The sequence below is a fragment of the Lepidochelys kempii genome, chromosome 9 (genome assembly GCF_965140285.1).
Source record: "Lepidochelys kempii isolate rLepKem1 chromosome 9, rLepKem1.hap1, whole genome shotgun sequence".
Lineage (NCBI taxonomy): Eukaryota > Metazoa > Chordata > Testudines > Cheloniidae > Lepidochelys > Lepidochelys kempii.
Genome location: NC_136388.1, coordinates 81,464,334 through 81,487,006, shown reverse-complemented (window position 1 = coordinate 81,487,006; position 22,673 = coordinate 81,464,334). Strand labels below are relative to the sequence as shown.

At 40.4% G+C, this 22,673-nt stretch overlaps 1 protein-coding gene and 1 long non-coding RNA gene across 2 annotated transcripts in view; one reads left to right on the top strand and one right to left on the bottom strand.

Moving 5' to 3' along the window:
* LOC144930841 (uncharacterized) overlaps positions 1 to 22,673 on the top strand; it is a 63,535-nt gene that overhangs the window by 31,154 nt on the left and 9,708 nt on the right. The gene's annotated exons all lie outside the window — the stretch shown is intronic.
* Positions 216 to 22,315, bottom strand: LOC140916975 (homeobox protein CDX-1). The gene is made up of 4 exons (XM_073358872.1): positions 21,877 to 22,315; positions 11,712 to 11,857; positions 6,996 to 7,240; positions 216 to 414 (listed from the first exon to the last, which is right to left on the bottom strand). Exons 1-4 carry the CDS (start codon positions 22,313 to 22,315, stop codon positions 216 to 218), a joined length of 1,029 nt encoding a protein of 342 aa, XP_073214973.1.

The window sequence follows — 22,673 nt, the reverse complement described above, 5'->3', positions numbered from 1 at the left end:
AAATGGGCTGTTTACAAAATTCAAGTCAAACACATTTTGCAAAGCCTGCTCCTCCTAAAAAAGGAATTATCACACTCATATATAAATCAATGGCATTTATTTTTATAGCATGAATTGTACCTACATATGATTTTTCATTCCTGGCCTTTTCCTTCTTAGTGGCTCTATTCTCCCTTTCCCACAATTTCACTATTAGCTAATCTTATATTTTTGTATCACAGAGCTTTACCCTTCTTTCTCTGTTCGTCTTTTATCTCTTGTTTTTGCTCCTCCTTTCTCTTTCTTGTTTTTGCCTGTTCTATTATCTGAATTTTCTTCAGATCTTTCAGTCCTCTCCAGAACATCTTCTTAATTAGATCAGGATATGCCCATGGCAGATTGCTGTACTGATTCAATATCAGGTTACAATAGCAGCTTTAGATAAGGCATTTTGCTTAAACAGATTTACATAAAGGATAAGATTTCTGGGTAGGACTGCAAATTTTTAGCATCCATACCAACATAAGATAACTAAACTGCCAACATACTATTGTTGTTCCACACACTGGTTCTTGTGTCTTCAACATTTCACGGCTAAGTGATGAGCATGCAGTAAAAATAAAACTAAAGGCTCCGCCAACAGGCTAGGAGCTTGAAGCCATCTAAATTTTAGAATTTGCTGTTAATCTTGATTGGATTGGTAGGAAATTAACAGGAACGGACAGAAACCCTCCATGAGTCATGTCCTGGTCATGGGACGGTGAGGCAGCTACTTCACTCAGTGGTATAGGGCGGACTGCTGGTTAGCTTGCCCTCTTTGTTAATTCAGTGTGTCCCTAGTGAGAACTATGGCTTACCAGCTCAGATCCAGCAAAGCACTTAAGTGTGTGCTTAACTTTAACATGGAGGCTGAACTATTTGCTCACTTTTTGCATTGGACCTTTCTGGAAAAGAATGGATGCATCAGGTGATGAAACTTTGCATCGGGAATTTTTGCATGTAAAATCTTTGTTAGCAAAGAGAAAGATGATGGAAATCAGCATGTCAGCTGTCCATGGAGATTTCCTGAAGGTGGCCATTCTGAATTCTATATACTTCGTTTTTTAACAACATTTCAAAAGAATGTTTCAAACTATCAATTAGTTGTGAGAGGAGAGAGAGTGAGTGTAAGGGCCATGATAACCTTCTGTGGCTTTTCCCCTGTGGGCCTCTTTATAATAATGAATCATTTTTAGTGCTGTCTTTTCCATTTCATAAATAAATGGCATGTACATAATTCATGCAACCCAGAATGGATTTATATAAAGGGCAGGAGGGAGTGGTTCAGGACTGAAGGGGAGTCACACCATTCTAGAGTGTGGATGCTTTAAAGTACATCCTGGCAGCATGGGGTCCACCGTGTAACTGAGTGAGTATAGGTCACTTTGGCAAAGGAGATTATTTAACCCTAGAATGGAACATGCATGATATGTCCTAAAGTTACCTCTCCATTTTTTGTGACATCCAGTAGGAAAGGAGTCTTCTTCACTGCAGAGTGCACAGGGAACTAATTGCACTCTTTAAATACTGGAGGAAAGGAGCTGGAATGCTTTTTGGTCATGATGCTTTGGTAACTACTTCTGCTGTCCCTGTTCTGCGTTCATGTCATTGATGTTGGTGTCAATGCATGTGCTGTCAAGCAATCAGACACATATGACCATGTATCCAGATAGTGACAACTATTTTCAGTACCTAGAAAATGGGACTACTTGTGATAGTCACTATTTGGCCAGTCAAGACAAATGTGGCTTTAGCATTTCATTGTGAATTACAAATGTAGAGATTTCGGTTTGGAACAAGTCTGTACTGCATTAATATATTTGAAAATTGAATAAGGGTTCTAACTGGGACCAAGACTTCCATCTCTATGCCCAGAGTAAATATATTTGCCCAAGGAAAAAACAGCTGGAATAGAAGGTGGCACATGCCTGAAATTCAACCATGTTTGTTCCTTATGCATTGGATAATGTCCAGTTTACTGCAGAGATTGCACAGCTTAGTTTTGGAAAATCATTGAAGTTTGATGGTTTTGAATTTGCATGTCTTGCTCATTTGTACCAGATCTTCCCTGTTTAATATTATTTATGCTTCCTGTTGAGCAGTGAGAATTCAAGGTTGTATCACTGAAATCATCTGAGCTTGGATTTATACAGTTTTGGGTCCAATCACAATAAAGATGAAGAGCTTCAATACCTTTGTGAAACAATCTGGTGTGTGATGATGATAATGCCTACATTGTGCTTTTCTTCAAGGCACTTTGCTAGCAACTAGTTCTTCACCACAATCTTATGGTGTTATCCACATTTTTACAGAAGTGAGGAAAATGAGAGGCGATTAAGTCATCTGCCCAAAACCACAATGGAAGTTGGTGTCAGAGCTAAGATTAGCACCAGCAGTTCCTGGTTTCTGGTTCTTACTCAGCCGACTGGATCAAACCACCTCTATTGTTGATTGGCTCCGCATTTATCTGTCTCTTTTTATTTCTAATTGTGCTGATCACATATAATGTAGGCAAATATACTTGGCAAATTTCTTCATGAGAAATATTATTCCTTGTGCATTTGTGGGCAATCCATGTTATAATGAACAAAAGCACACTTAAGATATTTAGTTGAATTGATTACCTGTATGTTTTACAAAATGTTTATCGCTGGCGTAACTAGAAGGTTAATGATCCCTAAAGTATTATCCCGGTTTATAGATACTGCATTTGGGGCAGTAAATGTTAACCTTTGAACATTTGCTTCTGCAAATAAAATTCAGCCTCATTTTGTGTACCTAACAACCTCTGATTGGAAACACATAGCAACCTATAGCAAGCAAACTTTCAGCAAACTGGAACAGAAATGAGGTAGGTCTTCAAAGTGATCACTTATCTTCCTCAATAACTCTTCTGCATGTAAACAAGATAAAACAGGCTGTTTTGCCAGATCCCTCATTCTTTGAATGGCATGTTTGTCTAGTTATAAAGAACAAGCAATTGTGCTTGGGTATATTTTTCCTTTCATACAGAAGCTTTTGAGTTAGAGACTTGAATTTCTCTTCCTTTAATCCTGCAATGGAATTTTAAAGCACTTCACAGAGATGTGAAGAAAGAGTAGGTAACTATGAACTTGATCCTGCAGGGTGTGGGGCACCTTTTTGCATGATGCTGAACACCTTCATTTTCTGTTAGTATCAATAATAGTTGAGGGCAGTTAGGACCTTGCCTAAGTATCTGAGCACCTCATAGGATTGGTCCCGAAGTTACTATATGGAGGCACAGTAGGCACAATGTTATAATTTTCAGATTTAGAATTTCAAAATGTTTTACTGTTTTGATCTCTATAGTTTGATTGTGTGTCTGTCCCCCCCTTTCCTTTAGAAGAGTCCTCTTTTCTCTGTCTGTTGGAAATCAAGTGAGATCAAGCTTAAAATATAAAGAAGAAATACCATATACAGTGGAGTCTGTACACAGTGTATGTACAATTTTCCTTTAATTCAAAGTCGGATGGCTGTTGTTTGCAATTCTGATGGGCATATCTGGAAGATAATACGTCTTGATACGGTTGACATGGTTAGCAATGCAAATGATAAATCACTTTGGTAGCAAAATGCTGTAATCAAGAGCCTGCTTCCAAAGCACATTGAAATCAGTGGGATTCTTTCCATTGACCTCAGTGGACTTTGGACTCTGTCTCAGTATGCCAGTATAGACTGATTAAAGTAACTTCTTACATATTTCAATGGTAAGTGATAAATTCACCATTTTCAGGTACCAAATATTGGATATGAAATGCAAATCCAGATAACAAAATACATTACATGTAATTTTGTTAGCAGTATTTGTGTCTTCATTCTGTGCCTCATTTGTGCCCAATTCTGACCATTATGGACTATGAACTTTTTCTCCATAATTCTCATATCTTTAAGGTCAGAAAGGACCATCATGATCATCTAGTCTGACCTTCTGTACTTTGCAGGCCATGAAACCTCTCCTGTAATAGACTCCTAACCTCTGGGTGAGTTACTGAAGTCCTCAAATCATGATTTAAAGACTTCAGGTTACAGAGAATCCACCATTTATACTAGTTCAGTGGTTCTCAAACTTTAGCAGCCCGAGGAGCCCCATTTTGATTTAAAATTTTTCACGGATTCCCCAAGACCCCCACTTAGCCCCAGGGCATGCCCCCACTGAACCCCTTTCCATAAGGCTCCCCTCCCGCTCCACCTCCTTCCACCCTCACTTCACCCCTGCCCCTCCTCTTCTCCGCCTCTTTCCACCGCCTCCCCCGAGCACGCCCAGTCCATGCTCCTCCCCCTCCTGCCCAGCGGCTCCAGCATGCCACTGAACAGCTGTTCCCCAGCATGCAGGAGGCACTGGGAGGAAGGGGGAGGAGTTGATCAGCGGGGCTGGCGGCCCTGCACATGATTCTGCCCCCTCCCCCAAGTGTGCCCTGTCCCTGCTCCTCTCCCTCCCTCCCAGCGCCTCCTGTACACTGCTGAAGAGCTGTTCCCTGGCATGCAGGAGGTGCTGGGAGGGAGGGGGAGAAGTTGATCGGGGGGGGCCCATGGAGCCCCCCTGGAGTGTCTTGGGTCTGCGGACCCCAGTTTGAGAAACTCTGTCCTAGTTTAAATCTGCAGGTAACCAATGCCTCCTGCTGTAGAGGAAAGCAGGATCAGTGCCAATCTGCCCTAGGCTGTCTGCCAATCTGACCCAGGGGGAAATTCCTTTCTGATCCCAAATTTAGCGATCAGTTAGACCCTGAGCATGTGCGCAAGACCCGCTAGCCAGACTCCTGGGAAAGAATTCTCTGTAGTAACTTGGAGCCCTGCCCGTCATGGCAGTAGGAGCTTCCAAACCATCTCTAGATGTTGATACAGTGAATTTGTCGCACAGATTGCCATGGTGAATGACTTCCTCTTTGTGTGCTGTACCTCTCAGAACAGCAGCAGCAGTGCAGACTTCCCTCAGGCTGCCCAGCCAATCTGCCTGAATCTTGATATGGAAGGGCCACCCCTAAGGCTGAATTTAGTCTCAACACCTTATGTGGCTACTGCCAACCAGGAAGGCAATTTTAGAGGGTATTTAGAGGGCATTGTGATACAAACACATGCCCATTGGAGCTGGACTGGGACCTCTAACCTTATTTCACTTAGGCCATTGCACAACCATGAGGTATTAAAAAAAACTTTGATCCTTAATGGTCTGAGCTGCACTAAAATTGGTGATTTAGACGTGACATTACCAACTGCCTGAGCCATCTTGTTCTCACCATAACACCTCCACTTATACTATATATTTAAATTTTATATCATAATTATATTAAATAACAGACTGATGATGAAAATCCTTTTTGCATTATCATTTTCTGCAGTAGGTTTAAACCACATTGGAAACACTTATTGAAAAGTCACTTTATTTTAGAGTTCTTTATATACAAAGTAATTTTTCATTACCCACATTAGATCATCAAAATAATATTATGATATATAATTAAAAGGAAAACAAAAATGTACATACGCTTAGGCCAAGATTTGGGGTAAAATTTTCAAAAGTGCCTGTGTGACTTGGGAATCTATGTCCCATTTCCAAAAGTGACTTAGGTACTTAAACAACAAGGAGTTCTTGTGGCACCTTAGAGACTAACACGGCTACCACTCTGAAACCTGTCACCATGTTAGGTACTTAAGAGGCTTTGTCTTAATGAGAGTCAATGGGACTTAGGAGCCTGTCACTTTTAACAATGGGACAGAGCTATTTAGGTGCTTTTGAAAATGTTACCCTTGGTGCCTAAAGCTAAATAAGTAGCCACACTTTCAAAAGTGCTGAGTACCCAACAGCTCCCACTGAAGTCAATGAGATGGCACCACTTTTGAAAATCAGGCTACTTATTTAGGTGCCTAAATATGGATTTGGCACCTTAGTATTAGGGACCCATTTAAAATATTGGCCCGAGGTTTTATTCAACCAAGATATTGATTTGCTTAGTCTCCCATTAATCTGGCCTTTCTATTTTTTAATATTAATATGTCTGAAAACCAGACTAAATTTCAAGGAATTTAAACATTATTTGGATGCATTAGATGTGTCTTTATCTATGGTTTCATTGTCTCACAAAATGCAATTGTTCCCTTAAGTATATCTAAGTTTTAAGAATTTTTCTCCCTTCACTATTTCTTTAAGAAACAAAATGGACTGAAATGATCTCTTCCACCATGAGTGAAAATGGGCCAAGATTCACAGTTCCATAATGTTTCTCCAGAAACATTTATGGGATGATTTGAAGAGCGCGTGTTTGTTCTAGTATTATTTAGCCTTGGAAGTGATTTCTGTTTAAAAAAAAAAAAATCAAGCTGGACCCTCCCCAACAATAACTCAGCAGTCTGTAGCTACCTTGATCTAGGTTTTCAATCAAGTCGTCCAAAGCATGAACTAGTTTTTCAGGGCCAAATCCTGGACCCATGTGCAAAGCTTGAGAAAGTGAAATTAGCACGTGGGACCTACATAAGGATGAGAAGGGGGAGGAATCTTCCCTCTTAATCCAGTGGCAGGGCACAGAGCACATGCACAGTCCCTGTTTTGCTCTCAGGAATGCAGCATTGCCTGTGGTCCACTTCATACATCTTTTGGCTAGTGGATCCACATAGTAGCAGAACAACTGGACACCCCTTGTTCCCAGCCCACCCTCTGCACTGCCATGGGAAATGCCTGCTTTGTGGCCCAGAGAGGGTCTGGCATCCCCATGTAGCATCCAACCAGGACCCTTTGCACACAGTAGTTCCATTGGCTTTGGGGATTTTCCACTGTCCTTTCACAGGCCCTGGGGATTTGGCCCTTAGTTGATTGTACGTGGACCCTTTGCGCACAAGGCTGTTGTGATGCTGGAATTTCTTGCGAAACAGCTCTGGCTGTCCTGTCCCCTTTTGAACGGTAGTGCTCCATGTACTGTTGGTTTATAATGTTCTTTATAAAATAACTCTTTGAATGGACTTACTGAGAGGCCACAACCTGCTGAAGGTTCCCATTGTGCTGTAAGCTGTTCATTGGAAGCGGAGGAGGTGGCGGGGGAAATAAAGAACTGGACATTTCCGAATGAGTCTGTGGGTTATGTACTGGGATGGGGCTCACTGAGCCAGAGTCACTCTGCATAGAGCCAAGGCTGGTGCCATCAAAATGAGTCATTTTCTTCTTCATTAACTTTCTTTCTTTGGCTCTGCGATTCTGGAACCAGATTTTCACCTGCAGAGGAACAAAGGAAAAGGTGTTTCAAGAGGTAACAGAATGCAGTCTGATAAGTCAGCTTCTCAGTGTTGGGAGATTTATTGTTTTTAGAGTCTTATTTTTTGGCCCTTTTATATGTAACATATTTAGGTTGTGTGTACAAAATCTTACTTAAATTCTTATGTTGCATGCATCACTGTGATGTCCAGTTGCTTGAGACTGCTCTAATTAATGGTGTGGACTGACCTGGCATCAATAGCCCCAGAGATCAGGGGAGCAAAGAAGTAGTGTTACAGCCACCTTAGCCCCTGCCTTGCTTGTGCACTGAGTCCAGCTTGGCCAAATCAAAGGATCAGGGCCAATTTACCCAGGCCATTTTTCTCTTCTCACATTCATCAAATTTACAGCAGGGTAACTCTGTTGGCTTCTGTGGAGTTGGTCCTGATTTATACCAGTTCCTCAATATGGATTTAGCTGTCTGTTTAGGCATACACATTTGAAAAGTTTGCTCATAATTTGTAAGATGACCCCAGCTCTTCCACTTGGGACAGAGAAAACAGCCTTTTTTAAAACTTACCTTTCAACCCCCTTTCTTATTAAAAATCATTTTCAGTGACCTATATTCCAGTTTAACTCAGAAATACATCTTTTAATAATTATTTCTTTATACTGGGTTGACCTCACCTTTTAGGTAAGGAGTGCTAGGCTGAGGCCTGCTACACGATTTACATAGTATTCTGCTGTGTTCCAGAATAATGTTAATGGTTTACATTTCTGTTGTTTCTCTCAAACAGAAGGACCCTAAAGTGCTTTACAAACAGATATGGACCAAATTCTGCCCTTCAGTATATATGTGCATACAGTCTATTGAAGTCAATGGGCAATGTGCACACACGTTGAAGGGCAGAATGATAACTACATACTCAATTCATTACTTCACTCTCAACTGAAATGCAGCCACCTTTGCGGTGAAATGAAGCAATGGTTGAAGAGAATGCTGCAATAACACTTACAGTTTTTTTAGGGTAGGCAATAAAGAATCAGCAACAGTGTAGGATAGCTAATGAAGAATATTGTGTCCAATTGAAACTATGGGGGAAGGGGTATTTTGAGGCAGCAGAATGTAATGGAATCTAGGGTTTACTCATTACTCTTGTGAAAAGTTCTGTTGCATCTATAATGATCATGGGGCAGATCCTCAGCTAGTGTAAACTGACCCCAATTAATACCAGCTAAGGAACTGCATAAGTAGTTCTGTATGAAGTCTAATCTGTTTACTGAGGCAAAATTATCATGACAATTTAAAAAAATCTGCCATCCTTTTGATGTTCAGATCAGAAACAGAGTAGTGTTGCAACCAATTTTTTATAATCCTAGGAGAAATTTGTGAATTAATGAGAAATGGGATTCATTGAGCAATTATTTTTTGCCAGCATCATGGAAAGGCACAGACTGTGGTGAGCTGAGAGAAGGCAAAGCAATAAAAATGGGTGTTCTCCATAGGTGCTATGCCGAAGAATTTTTAAAATTCCAAATTTCTTTGTTTTAGAAAAAAATTATATGGTGGCAAAACCCAAAATAAGAGACTTATTCATTTTTAGGTAATGCTATAGCTCCCCCATTACTGTCCTGTCTAAGGGTATGTCTAAATTATATTTAAATACCTGCGGCTGGCCCATGCCAGCTGACTTGGGCTTGTGGGTCACGGACTGTGGGGCCGTGGGGACATTTTCCCTTGTTGAGTTGCTCTACAAATAGTTTTCTTTCTCCCAGTCTAATTCTCTCCTTCTTCTTCCTTGTTCCCCAGCATCCGCCTCAACACCCTCCACCCCTGCTCACTTGTTTCTGTCTTCCCCTAACAACAGGCCCATTTTGCTTACTACATTTCCAAAAGCAATTTCAGTTGGATTTAGTATTAATTTTTCTTGTCCAAACACTGTTCTGTAGCATTGCTGTCCCTAGGTAAATAATTGCTGTGTTTCATTTCAACAGTGGCTATATTTGAGATGTGGGTAAAACAATACATATGTATCTGTGGTAAAGTTTGTAAAGTATTTTGAGATCCATCAAAGCAAAATGTTGTGTGCATGCTTTCTGTGTGTGTGTGTGTGTATATATATATATATATATATATATATATATGTCAGTATCATTCATTAATGTTAGTAGAGTCTTTAACCAATCACAATCACCTTTTTGTATTTTAATTTTTAATTTGCAGGAAAGAACCCCTCCTCCCATCCATATGAGCTATTTCTGGGGTTATAAGAGGATCCATTTCTCCCAGTATCTCACGGGGTGAATGAATTTCCCTGCTTCCCAGATTATCAGCACCTACTGTACCAAAGCTACAAAATCTTGCCTACAGTCACTTTACGCTATGTGGCAACTATCACGCACATTTTTCTCACAGGCACAACAGCCTGTCCAAAAACCATCAGTGTTATCACTGATCTAATCTAAGGTCTGTTGTACACACAGTTTTTGCACTGGTATAATTCTGTTGGGTTAGGTATGTGATTTTTTTAAAACCAAAAATATAACCTCGAATGTAGACACCGTTATAATGGTATAACAGATGCCTTATATTGGGCCTGGTCTACACTGGGGGGGGGGGGGGGTGGGAGGGGGAGAATAGTGTAGCTGAAGTCGACGCATCTTAGATCGACTTAGAATCACTTACTTCACGTCCTTGCGGCACAGGATCGATGGCCACCGCTCCCCCATCGACTCCACTTCTGCCTCTCGCCCTGGTGGAGTTCCGGAGTCGACGGCAGAGCGATCAGGGATCGATTTATCGCGCCTACACTAGATGCGATAAATCGATCCCTGATACATCAATCACTACCCGCTGATCTGGCGGGTAGTATAGACATGGCCTTGGTATTGCTGATACCCCTTCCTGAATGGCAATAAGCTATATGAGTATAACTACATCCACAGTGGGGTGGTGGTGAGGCGTTGTAACACGGTAACCATACTGGCATAATTAAAGCCCTACATACAGCTTTTGTGATTAGAGGAGGCCTAAGATACAAAGTAACTCAAACATTACATGACTGGGCTGAATATTCACAGAAAGTGAAACTTGAATTAGTAATCGTGGGCATACGTAAATCCAGATATGAAGAATTTGTTTATCCAATCAGGGAATAAATATATATAATGTGACTCAAATGTCCAGTTAAAACAACTCAAGTGTCTGGTAGTCAAATAGGTGTAATGAATTACTTGCTAACTCGCTGCAGCTCAATACTTATTAATGAAATTTAAGCCTGTTTCTCCACTTCACCATATGTTGTCATTTACACCTTTGTAAATTGAGGGCAGACTGGATGTACAATGCTACCAATCTGATCTGGTAGCTTTTACATCCACTTTGCACATCACACGGTACAAAAAAGAGGAGAGTCAGGCACATTATTCATTGAACAACTGGAGAAATCTTGATGTTTTTGCAGACAATTTGCAAACAAAACAAGGTGAAATTGTTGCATATATTACCCAACAAGAATTATTCAGAGAGCTCAATCAATAAAACTCATAATTCTGTATTTCATTGCCTAGTTTCAGTGCAATGATTAAAGGATCTCCCAGGTAACATGAAATAGAACATATTATGTTAGCCCAAGGAATAATTATATGCATTGCTCTGTGGGTGATCCAGCTAGACTTCTTATCTCAGTGTCTTGCTTCCTGGACCAGCTGGAGTTGGAGGTGTTTTAGAGCTAGAGGCCATGTTTCCAGCTCAAGTGGTAGGAGGAAGAAAAGGCTGGAAGCACTGCAGGAGCAGTGCACAGCCATTGCAAACACCTGATTTAGGAGTCTGACATTGATGGATTCCAGAGCAAACTTTATTCAGCTCTTGGCTAGAATATAGAACCTCAAGATTAGAGGATAGAATGGAGGAAATATTGAGGGAGGAGGGAATCGTCAACGTCAAGAGGAACCCAGGGGAAAAATAAATACCTTCCTAAATATACTTGAGCTTGTCAACTGGACTTACTATGTCTAAACTAAGGATGAAATCCTGGCCCCATTGAAGTCAATAGCAAAACTCCCATTGGGGAGTGGGGTCAAGATTTCACCCTAGGACTTTTTGCTAAAATTTCCCACCAGGTTAGACAAGCCCCCTGGCAGCTGCTGGTGTTTTAAGACCATCTCATCTGTCCCTATTCAGAGCAGGTCTAAACAACACCGCTTAAAAGGCTGCCAGATGCCAGTGCCTTGTCTGTACTTGCACTAGCATCATTGCCACCACTGATACAGCTGAGTCCGTGGTAGCAATGGTGGGAAATGTGGAGATAAGGCCAGTGGGAGTAATCACACTTTGCTGAATAAGTTACTGGTTTGTACATTGCAAACAGAGTCCAGCCATGTTGTCTGGTGCTTAGAGACATTAGGATGCTTGTGTTTTTAACCAGTCTTGTCATCTCCTGATCAACAATAACAATGCATGGGAAATCCGAGTATGTGAGCCATACTCTACCTGTCTCTCGGAAAGTCTTAGGTTTGCTGCAAGTTCAGACTTCCTCCTGATTGTAATGTATCTGTTGTAATGAAATTCCTTCTCCAGTTCTAATCTCTGATGATCTGTGTAAACCACCCGGTACTTCTCTCTTGTTCTTGTTTTACCTGTTTTGAAAGAAAATAGCTTCAAGCGAAAGTTTTTAACTTCAATAGCATAAAATACCTGTTTTACATTTGAAAAAATGTTCCTGAAAATTCGAGGCCTGATTCTTCTTTCACTTACTCCAGGGTAAATCCATTGACTTCAGTAGAGTTAGTGTTGATTTACACCACATTTGAATCTGACCCATAGACTTTACTTTTGTTCTTAAGTAAACTGATGACAAATGGATGCTCAGATTTCTTTATCAACACATTTTGGGGAGGAAGTGTGGTTTTGTGATTAAGGATTGGTAGTTAGGAAATCTGAGTTCTATTCCTAGCTCTGACACAGACTTCCTCTGTGGACTTAGGTAAGTCACAAAACATCTCTATTGCTCGGTTTCCATAAACAGAGATGATACCTGCCTCAAAGGGGGATTTGTAAGGCTTCTTTCACTGTCTATAAAGCACACTGTCTGTCTGGCACTCTTGGTGCTGTAAAAACAATCATGATAATGATTGATATGTGCCGAGTTTATTATTATAGTTTGATTGGCAGCTCTTTTTGTCCCTTGGGTTAAAAGATGGAGACAAACTATCTCCGCCTGGATGTCATCACAAGGAATGGAAGTATGAAATATTTTCATTTGAAAATAGATAGAGATTGAGAGAATGATAATGCTTGATGTAGAGACCATGCTAAAGTTGCAGCATCCAGTGTTTTACTAATCTCGTTACATCATTTCAAGTCTGGGTCCGTGACATGGCTGAACATGGCTGACATGGACTGTTAAAAAGTAATTGTGAATGTCAGCAGCCATTGAGGACAGATCCAGACATCTGGAATTTCTGGCCATGTGGCTGCAACTTTATTAATTCCATCAGGATAATTTCTCGAGGTAAACAGTCCTATTAGCAGTAAAAAGGGGGAGGACCATAGATGCTCCTTTTGTCACCTCCCTTCCCTCCCCTTTGTCAAAGCTTAAATCCAGTCAGAGTATCACAGACCTAGTGATTATTAATAGCAGTTTAAAACCAAGGCCTTATCAGAGTCTGCATTACCCCAACGCTAAACAGCTCCTTAAAACTCAGAGCCTGCATTACTCTCAAGGCCCATTATGGCCTGCAACCTGTCTGGAGAATGCACGTGCCTGGTAGGATGGCTCATGCTTACTCACAAACCCTTTTCCTGAGAAAGGTGTGTTAATGCCTGATTCTCAGGGAAAAGGGGGACTTCTCCAAAACCACCCAAAAGGCTACAACTTTATTAATTCCATAATGAGACAGCTTCTTCGGGCAGCCAGTCCTAGCAGCAGTAAAAAGGGAGAAGACCATAGATGCTTCCTTTCTCACTGGCCTTCCCCCTGTGTTAATGCTGAAGTCCAGATCATCATGGCCCCAGAACCAATCACAATGGGATCCTACTCCGTGACTAGAGCTCCTAGGTGCTACCTCATTACAAATAATTAATAAATTATATTCTGCCTATGGCTATGAATGATACCTGATCTAATGAGTGTGACAGACTTGTTTTCTTCTGGGATCTCTGTTCACCAGGATTGAAGAACACAAGGTCCTACTCTCTGAATTTTTAGCCTCCATGATACATATAGCTCAGCCTTGGGCAAGCACTATGTATTAACATGTATTTAAGTAATCTGGACATTTCTCGTCAAATCTGTATAATTTGAAGACAGGCCTGAACATTTTGGTGTGGAAAAATATTTTTGTCCATCTTCATACTTATTATTCATATTTGTTTGTTTGTTTAAGAACCAGTCTGTCCATAAAGCCAAGAATACTTTCAACCAAGTCTGACACCTTCCCCAGGAAAGAGTCCCACTGATTCAGCTCTGAGTACATTGGTTTAAATCTGTCGTAACTGCACTGAAGCCAATGTAGATAACACCAGTGTTATGCTGGAGTGAGAGCAGAGTCAACCCAATCATGCTTATTCCAATAGTCAAGTTAGCTGTGATGCCAATTCCAAAACACTACTGACAAAAAAATTAAAGAGGTCCTGAAAAACAGCAGTAATTCTCTTCAGCCTACATAGATATCAAGTACATTTGTTTTCATTCATTGGAAGTGTAAATTGTTTGTTTAACACATGGTCACCTGTGGTGCTTTAATGCCTTACTTGATATTTTTTAAATTTCTTTTGATCTCTCTAGCCTGTGTTTTTGTTTAGGTTTTTTTCCCCTTAATAATGTGAATTTGGGGTCATTCTGTGGAACAAAATGCCTAAAATGTTTCCCTAAACTCTCCATTGTGGTGTTAAGATGAAGTACACAAAAGAGCTACAAGGTGATCTTATCATGAACTCTATTCACATTCAGAAGCCATAAACAAATATCAGATCCCCTTTTATCTCCAAATGTACTTGATATCTATGTAGGCTGAAGAGAATTGGAATAAGCATGACTAACCTCTCAGTTTCTGATTTTAAGTATTAAACTCTTATTATCCATCAGGAGGAATTTTTATTAGCTTTTTAAACTGAAATAGAAGCTAAATATATTTGCAGAACTCAGCACCTATTTGTCTATACGTGTTGTGCTTGTTTATTATCATGCAAATACACTTCTGTTTCTTTTTAAATATGATAGTACTTTATGGTTTAAAACCAAGGCAGCAGAAATTTACAAATCTAGTTGAGATGGGTTGATTTTTTAAAAAGTAAATAATAAGAGCAAAATTCTCTATGATTTGCCTGGTGTGGCTCTTGATTTAAATATTCTGCTTTTTCTACGTGTTCAGAATCCTTACGCACCCACTGGGAGAAGAGAATATCAGAGCTGAGGTCTGCCTGGCGCATCTAAGAAGAGAATGTTTTATTGTCCATTTAAGTCAATGGGACTCTTTCCAATTCCTTTATTGGGAGCTGGGTCAAACCCCCATTATTCATACAGCATTTTATATTGAGGGTGAAGGAATACGTTTTTCATACACTTGCCAAAGCTAAATCAAAACAAACTTCCCAAACCAAAAGTTAACCCCAAACCATTTGCAAGATTATGAAAGCCCTGTAATTCCATTCATTACATTTAATGACATGTCTCTCATTCTTTCTGGCCCAAATCCTGAGGATCTTGCTCAGTTTTTATGCAGCCAAAATTCCAAGGCTGTAAGGATTTGGCCAATAAACAACAAAGATGCTGCTGTTGGCTTTTTCACAGTCCTTTTGGAGACAATAATTACAGTTTCCCCCTCTAAAGCTGAAAAATAAATTTTAAATCCAACCTTTAGCCAACCCTCCTAATTTTACTCAGGTGAATAGTTTCACTGGAGTCTATGGAACTACACAGGTGAGTCAAGTGAGCAAAATTTGCCCTATTTGGCTTTTTTTTTCCCCTGAGTCTTTTCCTGATGCCAGACTGGTATCGTCAATGTGTGGTATCGATTTAACTAGAGATGTTCTCTCTTGAGGGACTCTGTCATGGAATTGCACATGTTTAGGCTTGATCTAATAGGCTAGCAGAAGTCAGAGGTCTAACCTACTTTGTAATATGCCCTCCAAGCAGTAATACATGGATAGCCTGGTTCTGAAAAGCAGCTTAAGTGTAGGGAAGTTTGAAAATTCATTTGAAATTGCCTTTGGAAAAATTGGGTTCACCTGACATTTACGACTTAAACTGCACCTTGCAAAAGGGTTTTAACAATTCCACAGAGGGAAGGCTAGTTACTCTAGCAATTTTTGTGACTCTGGTCAGGATCTAAGTGGGGGGAAGGGAAGAGCTTTCCCATTGGTCATAAAATTCACAGAGCATTTCTTCTGAAGACAATAAAGCTAGGAGAAGGCCTCTTTATTTGCTGTGAAAATCATCACCCTTTCCGGCAATATAACTGCTGAAGAAAAGAGGGAGAAGGAAGAGACAGGGCTGCATATCAAAGCAAAGAGAAGTGTTAAAAGGGTCTGTTGCCTCAATATGACAGATAGGCCTCAAACCCCAAGACAATGTAGCCCATGGAAGAAAAAAAATACTCTCAGACCTCACAACTAGTTTACAAAGCAAAATAAATTAGCATTAGAACTGGCCCGGGCCCCTTTTTCATTGCCTCCTCTCTCAGCTGTTTAGGAGCTTCTGTCTTATGTGAGCTAACATCCTTCATAAAAATCTAGCATCTACCTATGCCTATAGAGAGAGCTAGATCAATACTACAGTATCATATTAATTATAGAGGCTCATATTTTGGTCTCAGTTACATAGGTGCAACTTGTGCCAGAGGGGGGTAATGGGTATACCTAATTAAATGGGAGGAACTGAAATTAGTAGAATGGAGAACACATTCTGGCACAAAATATGTTCAAGACACACAATTCACATCTGGATTCTTGTATAACCCACTATTTGAGGGTGACTGGATTGGAAGTATCGATTCAGTCCATTGCAAAGACAGAGGGCATTTTCAAAATTCAAATCCAAATCTGGGTTTTGATTTTGCTTGCCCTTGGATCCAGAGTTTTGCTTTGAGCCTGTCTCTAAATATGCCTGGGGTTACTTTGTAGAGTAGTGATAGAAAGGGCCAAACTCATCCTTGGGGTAACTTCCCTGACTTCAACAGAGTTATGAAACCAAAGCAGTTTTGAATTAATTAAGACAAGGAACACTTTCCCCCATTCTGTATAACATATTCATTAATAGTTAAAATACAGGGTTAGCATCTTTCCATTTCAGAAGCATTACATTGTCCCAAACCTTCATACATGTGTATCAGTAACTTTACTCCCAGGAAAAGTCCCATTGAGTTAAGTGGGACTACACGTATGAGTAAAATTACTTATTTGCTTCAATTTTACCAGGATCTTGCCCCATGTTTTCAAAGTATGAACGAAATTCTGTCTCAGATCTGAATGGTGGGTCTGGGAGAAGAAGAGCAGCATACTGGAGTCAAGGTCCATCATGAGACTTTAAGTGCAGAATTTTTCTTTTTGTTTTGTTGACTTCTGCCTGACTTGTAATACCTGGATTTTCTACTTTGAATCTAGTCTGTTGTTTTATGCTAAAACTCATGGGTAAATTCTGTTCTTGGTTTTGCCAGTATAAACTTGGAGATACTGCACTAAGGTAAACCAAATTAGATCAATTGAATCCAAAGCAGAATTGCTCTCCATTTTCCCCCCTCTAGCCTCTGTTGATTGAATGGATTCCCTACCCAATAGTCTGATTTTTGGCTATCAAAAGTGTACAAGCTGTTGAAGGTGTGGATAGATTTGAAAGTGACCAGATCAGGAGAAATCTGCTTTTTGTGATTCTCTAAAGCCAAGGAAGCAAGGGATGAATTGAAATTCCTAAAAGTGTTATATATATTGTTTTATATGCAGTGTTGTAGCAGTGTTAGTGCTCTCTCATACATTCTTTAGACATTCAGCACCTTGCAAGATTGGGCTTTTGAAAGGAATGTGATTCTTTCCCACAATATTTTCCCCTTTCTAAAGATGGTAAGGGATGGGATTTCTATGCTCTTCAAAGATTAGATAATCTTTGTGGGTAGTGCATGCGCCAGTGATGTCATCAGAATCGTTCATCATCAGGAAGTGTAGCCTGTGTCCTAAGAAAGCTGTAATTAAACAAGGAAGATATGCAAAAAGAAAAGGAGGACTAGTGGCACCTCAGAGACTAACCAATTTATTTGAGCATAAGCTTTCGTGTCTTCATGTGCAGGAAATTACAAGCTCTGCCCATAATCAAAGTTTCCCTCCTTCCCCTTCTTTACACCATCAGAAACCCTTCTTACCCCCTTTCTATTTAATGTCAGGTCTTCTCTTCCACCCTACAGATGTGTGAAGAAATTCACACTGCTGGTGAAACTGCTGGAGAAGCAAGTTTTCACCAGTGTCACAGAAATACTTTGTTGGGGTATGGTTTCACTGCAAATTTGTTGCTATTTTTTCTAAAAACAAAAAGTGACCTTTCTTCCTCCTCAGTGAAAATGACAAAATAGCTCTATGAAAGTAGTGAAGCCAACTTGTGGTGATTTGTAATGTTTTCCAGGGTGGATTTTCTTCCACCTTCCATCAAAAATTGACCCTGTGAATACTTTTGAAAATATGGGGGGAGCTTCCATTTTTTTTTCACATAAAGCACCCTACAGTGATAGTTGGCCTGGCTTTGTTCTGTGCTCTGAGTGGTAATTTTTTGGAGGGCAGGGGGATAAGTGAGAGGAGCCTTGCTCCAGCTATATCATTGGATAAAAAATAGTAAATATTTAATATTCAGCATTTTCTCCGTGGAATTGCCCTTGAGCCTTTCTCTGAAGTCTAATACATTTTGTTTTCTTCTGCATGCTCAGCACCTTCATCCATGCAAAGACCAAGCACTCAATCCTGCATCCACTGCAGTTGATGAGAATGTTGGCATTGACGTTGGTGGGTGCTGGCTCAGAACCCAATCCCTCCAGTTCTAAAGCTGGTAAGAGAAGGCATTACAGCTCAAAATGAAGCATGTCTTCCAGCTTGAGAATGATGGACCACAGTCAGATTATCTCCCGAATGGTAATGCATTCTAGCACCACAAGACTTATAGGCTGGCCTCTAATATTAAATACTAAAACCAGAGTTTCCATTGGTGTAGCATAGTTCCATTGACTTGACTTTACACTAGTAGAGGACCTGGTATTAATATTGCTTTAAAAAAAAAGAAAGAAAAATGGCTTAAGGTAAGAGTATGTTGCATTCCTTTTTTTCCCTTTCCAGATCCATAGGAATGATAGGAATGAAGAACAAAAGGTGGAAAGATGACCAGGGGATAAGAGAAGAGTAGAGAATAGGTTAAACATTTTCCTTCCACATTCATCAGGGCATGAGTCCAGAAAACAACAAAGAAAACCCACCACAAAATCAGTGTAGGGCCCACACCTGTAGCCTTTACTCACATGTGTGGACTGCTCATGTGAGTGATCCTAATACAAGTAGCTCTGCTGACTTCAAAGGGAATTACTAATAGGAGTAATTTTTTGCAGGATTGCAAGGTCATCTTGCAAAAATCATCTTGCTTTAATATAATTGTCTCAATAATTAAACTGTATTTTTATTGGACATGGCACTTAGCTGTATTGTTATAGTTTCACAGCATTTAAACAGCAAATAGTAATTTATTCATCTGATTCATTTCTTCCACTGGTTGAGGGACTGTAGGTACGTCAGCCTCTGAGCCTCAAGTTTTCCATCTGTAAAATAGGGATAATACGCTTATCTACTTCACAGGTTGTTAGATTTCTAATTCAACAGTGGGCCTGATCCTGCAGTCCTTCCTTAGGCAAAACAACTCTTGAAATCAGTGGTGATTTTAGCCTAGAAAGACTCCTAGATAGGGATCAGTGTCTGTACAGTACAAGGCTTTGAGGGTGCAAAGTGTAATGGATTCAATCCTACAAAGTGCTGAGCTTGCTAATCCCAATCCAGCAAAGCATTTGAACATGTGTAACAGGACTACTCATGTGCTCAAGGGTAATAGGAAAACTCACGCTCAAAATTAAGCACATGCCAAAGTGCTTTATTGAATCATGGCCTATACGTGTTGTGTGCTACTGCTGTTAATTTTAATCCTGCTGGAAAATGGGGAAATATTTGCTCTTCTGAAAACAAAGACAAGAATTAACAGGATTAGGGCTAGAATCAGGGCCCCACTTAGACAGCTGTTGTATCTGAGCTGAGCTTTCCTGGCTTAAAAAATAATTAGTAAAGGGAAGAGGAGGCAGGAAAGAAAAGCTGTTGTTTTGATACTATTGTTCAGAATGAAGCAAATCTTTGACAAGGACCTGAGGACCTGATCCAATACCCATTAAGTCAATAGGCTCCCACTGAATATCAGTGGGAGTTAGTCCCCTATAGGCATTTAGGCCAGATCCTCAGAGATATTAAGGCACTTAATTCCCATTGATTTTAATGGGAGTTATGCTCCTAAATACCTTTGAGGATTTGGGCCTTGGATAATAATTATTTGTATATTTGCGAGGCTTGATCCTGCAAAGAGCTAAACACCTTCAACTCCTTTTAAGCACAAAAAAGTTGAGGGCACTCAGTGGCTTGTAGAACCAGGTGCTGTAGAGCGGAAATGTGTTAGCAGCACCCTGAATTCCTACTAGGTGCCCCATGCCTCAGATGAGTGTGATGCACTTTATAGGATCAGGCCCTGGCAGGATGAGTGTGAAAGAGCCTAAGGTTTGCTAGTTAGATGGGTGATCGGAATGTTATTGTTTGTTATTTATTATACAGGACCCACAGTATATTTGGCACTGCACAGCCAGATAAGGAGACGAGTTCCTGTCCCAAAAAGCTTGCCGTCTAGAAAGACAGGAATAAAAATACAGGTGGGGCTCAGGGGAAGAAAGAAAAAGTAGTGTGGGGTCTGTCGGAGTTCCGACAATTCTGGCTGGGGGTGGAGCAAGAGGGGATTATTTTATTTGGAATAGGTTTTCCTGCCATCTGGTGTGTTACCGCCAACTCTCTGTAGCTCTATATTCTTGACAGCATTTCTTAGACTCCCACAGGGGCTTGTGGCAACCTGGGTTGTTACTTGGGAGACATAGTGTCACTTTTAGATTTGAGCCCCTATATTGAAAACACTTATGAGTAATCTCATTGCCTTCCCTGGGACTACTCACAAATAGGATGCACTATGCCAAGGCATAATGGCGGGATTAGGCCCCTGGTTTGCGTTTCAGTTGGGGAACGGTGAGTCAGAAGCAAATACGATTTTAAAAAAACCTGGTGCATATATTTATTTTTAGGGGGTGAACTGTGCTGTCCTTACTCATCCAGAGTAGTACCCTACTCCACAATTTATCCCACTGATTTCGGTGGGATTACTCACGGAATTAGAGACTATTCAGCATTAATAAATTTATCACAATCTGGCTTTAGGAAATCTGATGCACCATTTTAATGTATGATTTTCTGTATTTCTTTTGACTGATGATTTAAGATTTATTTTTTGTTTTTACCCCAAAATTGACAGTTTTAATTCCTACTTTAAAAAACCCTCAACATTGCTTACAGTAGTGCATGGGGCAGAGATTGGGAGAGAAGAAAAGGAAATTTCATGAACTGCAACTGATTGAAGGACTCTGAGCACCTCCAAGAGGTTCTGAGTGCCTCCAAGAGGTACGGAGGCCAATGGGAGCCAGGAGTGCTCAGCACTTCACAGGATCAGGTGCCTTCACAATTAACTTTTCCTTAGTTCTTTCCAGGCAGCCTTTTTGCTTCATTTTTGCTTTTTTGCTTTTCTGAATGCTTCATGACTTACTTTTACGCATAAGATGGTAAATGCAACCTATTGCTTTTACTTGCTCACTATTATAAATCAGAAATTGACCTGTCAAGGTATTTGACTAGCTGTGTAACCATGGATGTCTGTATTCCTGCCTTTTCTAAGACACCATCTATAAAGTGAAGTAAGCCCTTTCATCCACTCTCATTTATTCACTCTTGAAATGCTAATTTTTTTAAAAGGAGCTATGGTATTGACTCTGTGCTAGTGGCATGATACTACAGATCTTATTGAATCTAGTGGGCCTATTTACCTGAGTAAGGTCTGCAGGGCCAGAGAGAGCATTTCTATTATAATCCCTGTTTCTGACACATTTCCAAATATATAGTTTTGGCCTGTATTTTTTCACGCTTACTGTGAGACCAGAGGAAAAGTAATATGGAAAGTTACAAAAAAAATTCAATGCTTTTAATACACTTGTGATCTTTAAGATTCTCACTGGAATCATATTCTTCAATGATCCAGTTACTCCATTTCACATTTTATCACAAATGGAGTAACTTCCCTGCATTGAGCAGTTTTTTTACAGCCCAAAGAGGTTGCTTCCCATGTGCCCGAATACTAAAAATTAGGAATGGCAATGTAATAAATCAGCATGTGATCAAAGACATCATTCAAGAGCAGAATCAATATTTAACTGATAGTAAAAGAACCCATCAAAATGATCAGGATTCTTCCTCTCACTGCATACTTCCTAGCTTTTCTTATGAACTAGAAACTGGGTAAAAAAAGTGAAAGCCCTTCTCAGCATAAACCTCAGTACCCACATACCTGTGGAAGTGGATTGCACCGTTTTCCTCATCCATTCATAAGAGCTGTGCCTTTGACTGTTGGGAGAGATTTGCTCTGTGTTAATTGTACCTAAAGGAGGTAAAACCCCAGATCCAGCAGGATTCAGGGAATTGTAATCAGCAGAGCTGTAGGAGATCTGTCCCGGAGATGAGCCATTGATTTGTGCAGCAGAAACTGTACTGGAGGGTCCTGGGCCATAAGAATTCCAATCCTCCCTTTGCGTGCCATAGTGAGATCCCCAAGCTCCCAAAGACTGTCCTTGGTTGTCCATACTTGGCACATGATGATATCCCATGTAATCTGAATAGGATGGAGTGGAGACAAAGTTTTGCACTGGCAGGTTGTTGTTGTTGTTGTTGCACCTTACAGATCCTGGATACATGCTGGTTTCTTTATCCAAAAGATAACTCACGTACATGATGCTCATAGCCTGGCTTTGTCTTGCCAGGACATCCTGCTCCTCACAGTGTTTGATCTCTTCCTGCCTTCCTCCTTCTTTCTCTCTCTTTTCTAGCCCCAACTGGCTCTATAAATGACTCATGCTAGCCCTGATGTCTCTTTACTACACATGATTAACAATGGTGTTACCAGGTGCTGGTAGTAACAGTTTACTAAGGTTCTGCCTGATGTCACAGATAACTGCCTGCCCCAAAATTACATTTGCATTCAAATGAAGGGCTGACCATCCAGGCAGCCCCACCTTGCTGCTAGTTCTGGTGCTTCCTTTCTCACAGATTTTTTATGTATCCATCCTGGTCCCATCCCCTTTAATACAC

Coding starts and splice junctions, on each gene's coding strand:
- LOC140916975 (XM_073358872.1), bottom strand. CDS start 22,315: ATGTACGTGAGTTATCTTTTGGATAAAGAAACCAGCATGTATCCAGGA. Junction 11,858..21,876: donor GGTGCAATCCACTTCCACAG/GTATGTGGGTAC, acceptor CTTTCAAAACAG/GTAAAACAAGAACAAGAGAG. Junction 7,241..11,711: donor TAAGACTTTCCGAGAGACAG/GTAGAGTATGGC, acceptor GTTCCTCTGCAG/GTGAAAATCTGGTTCCAGAA.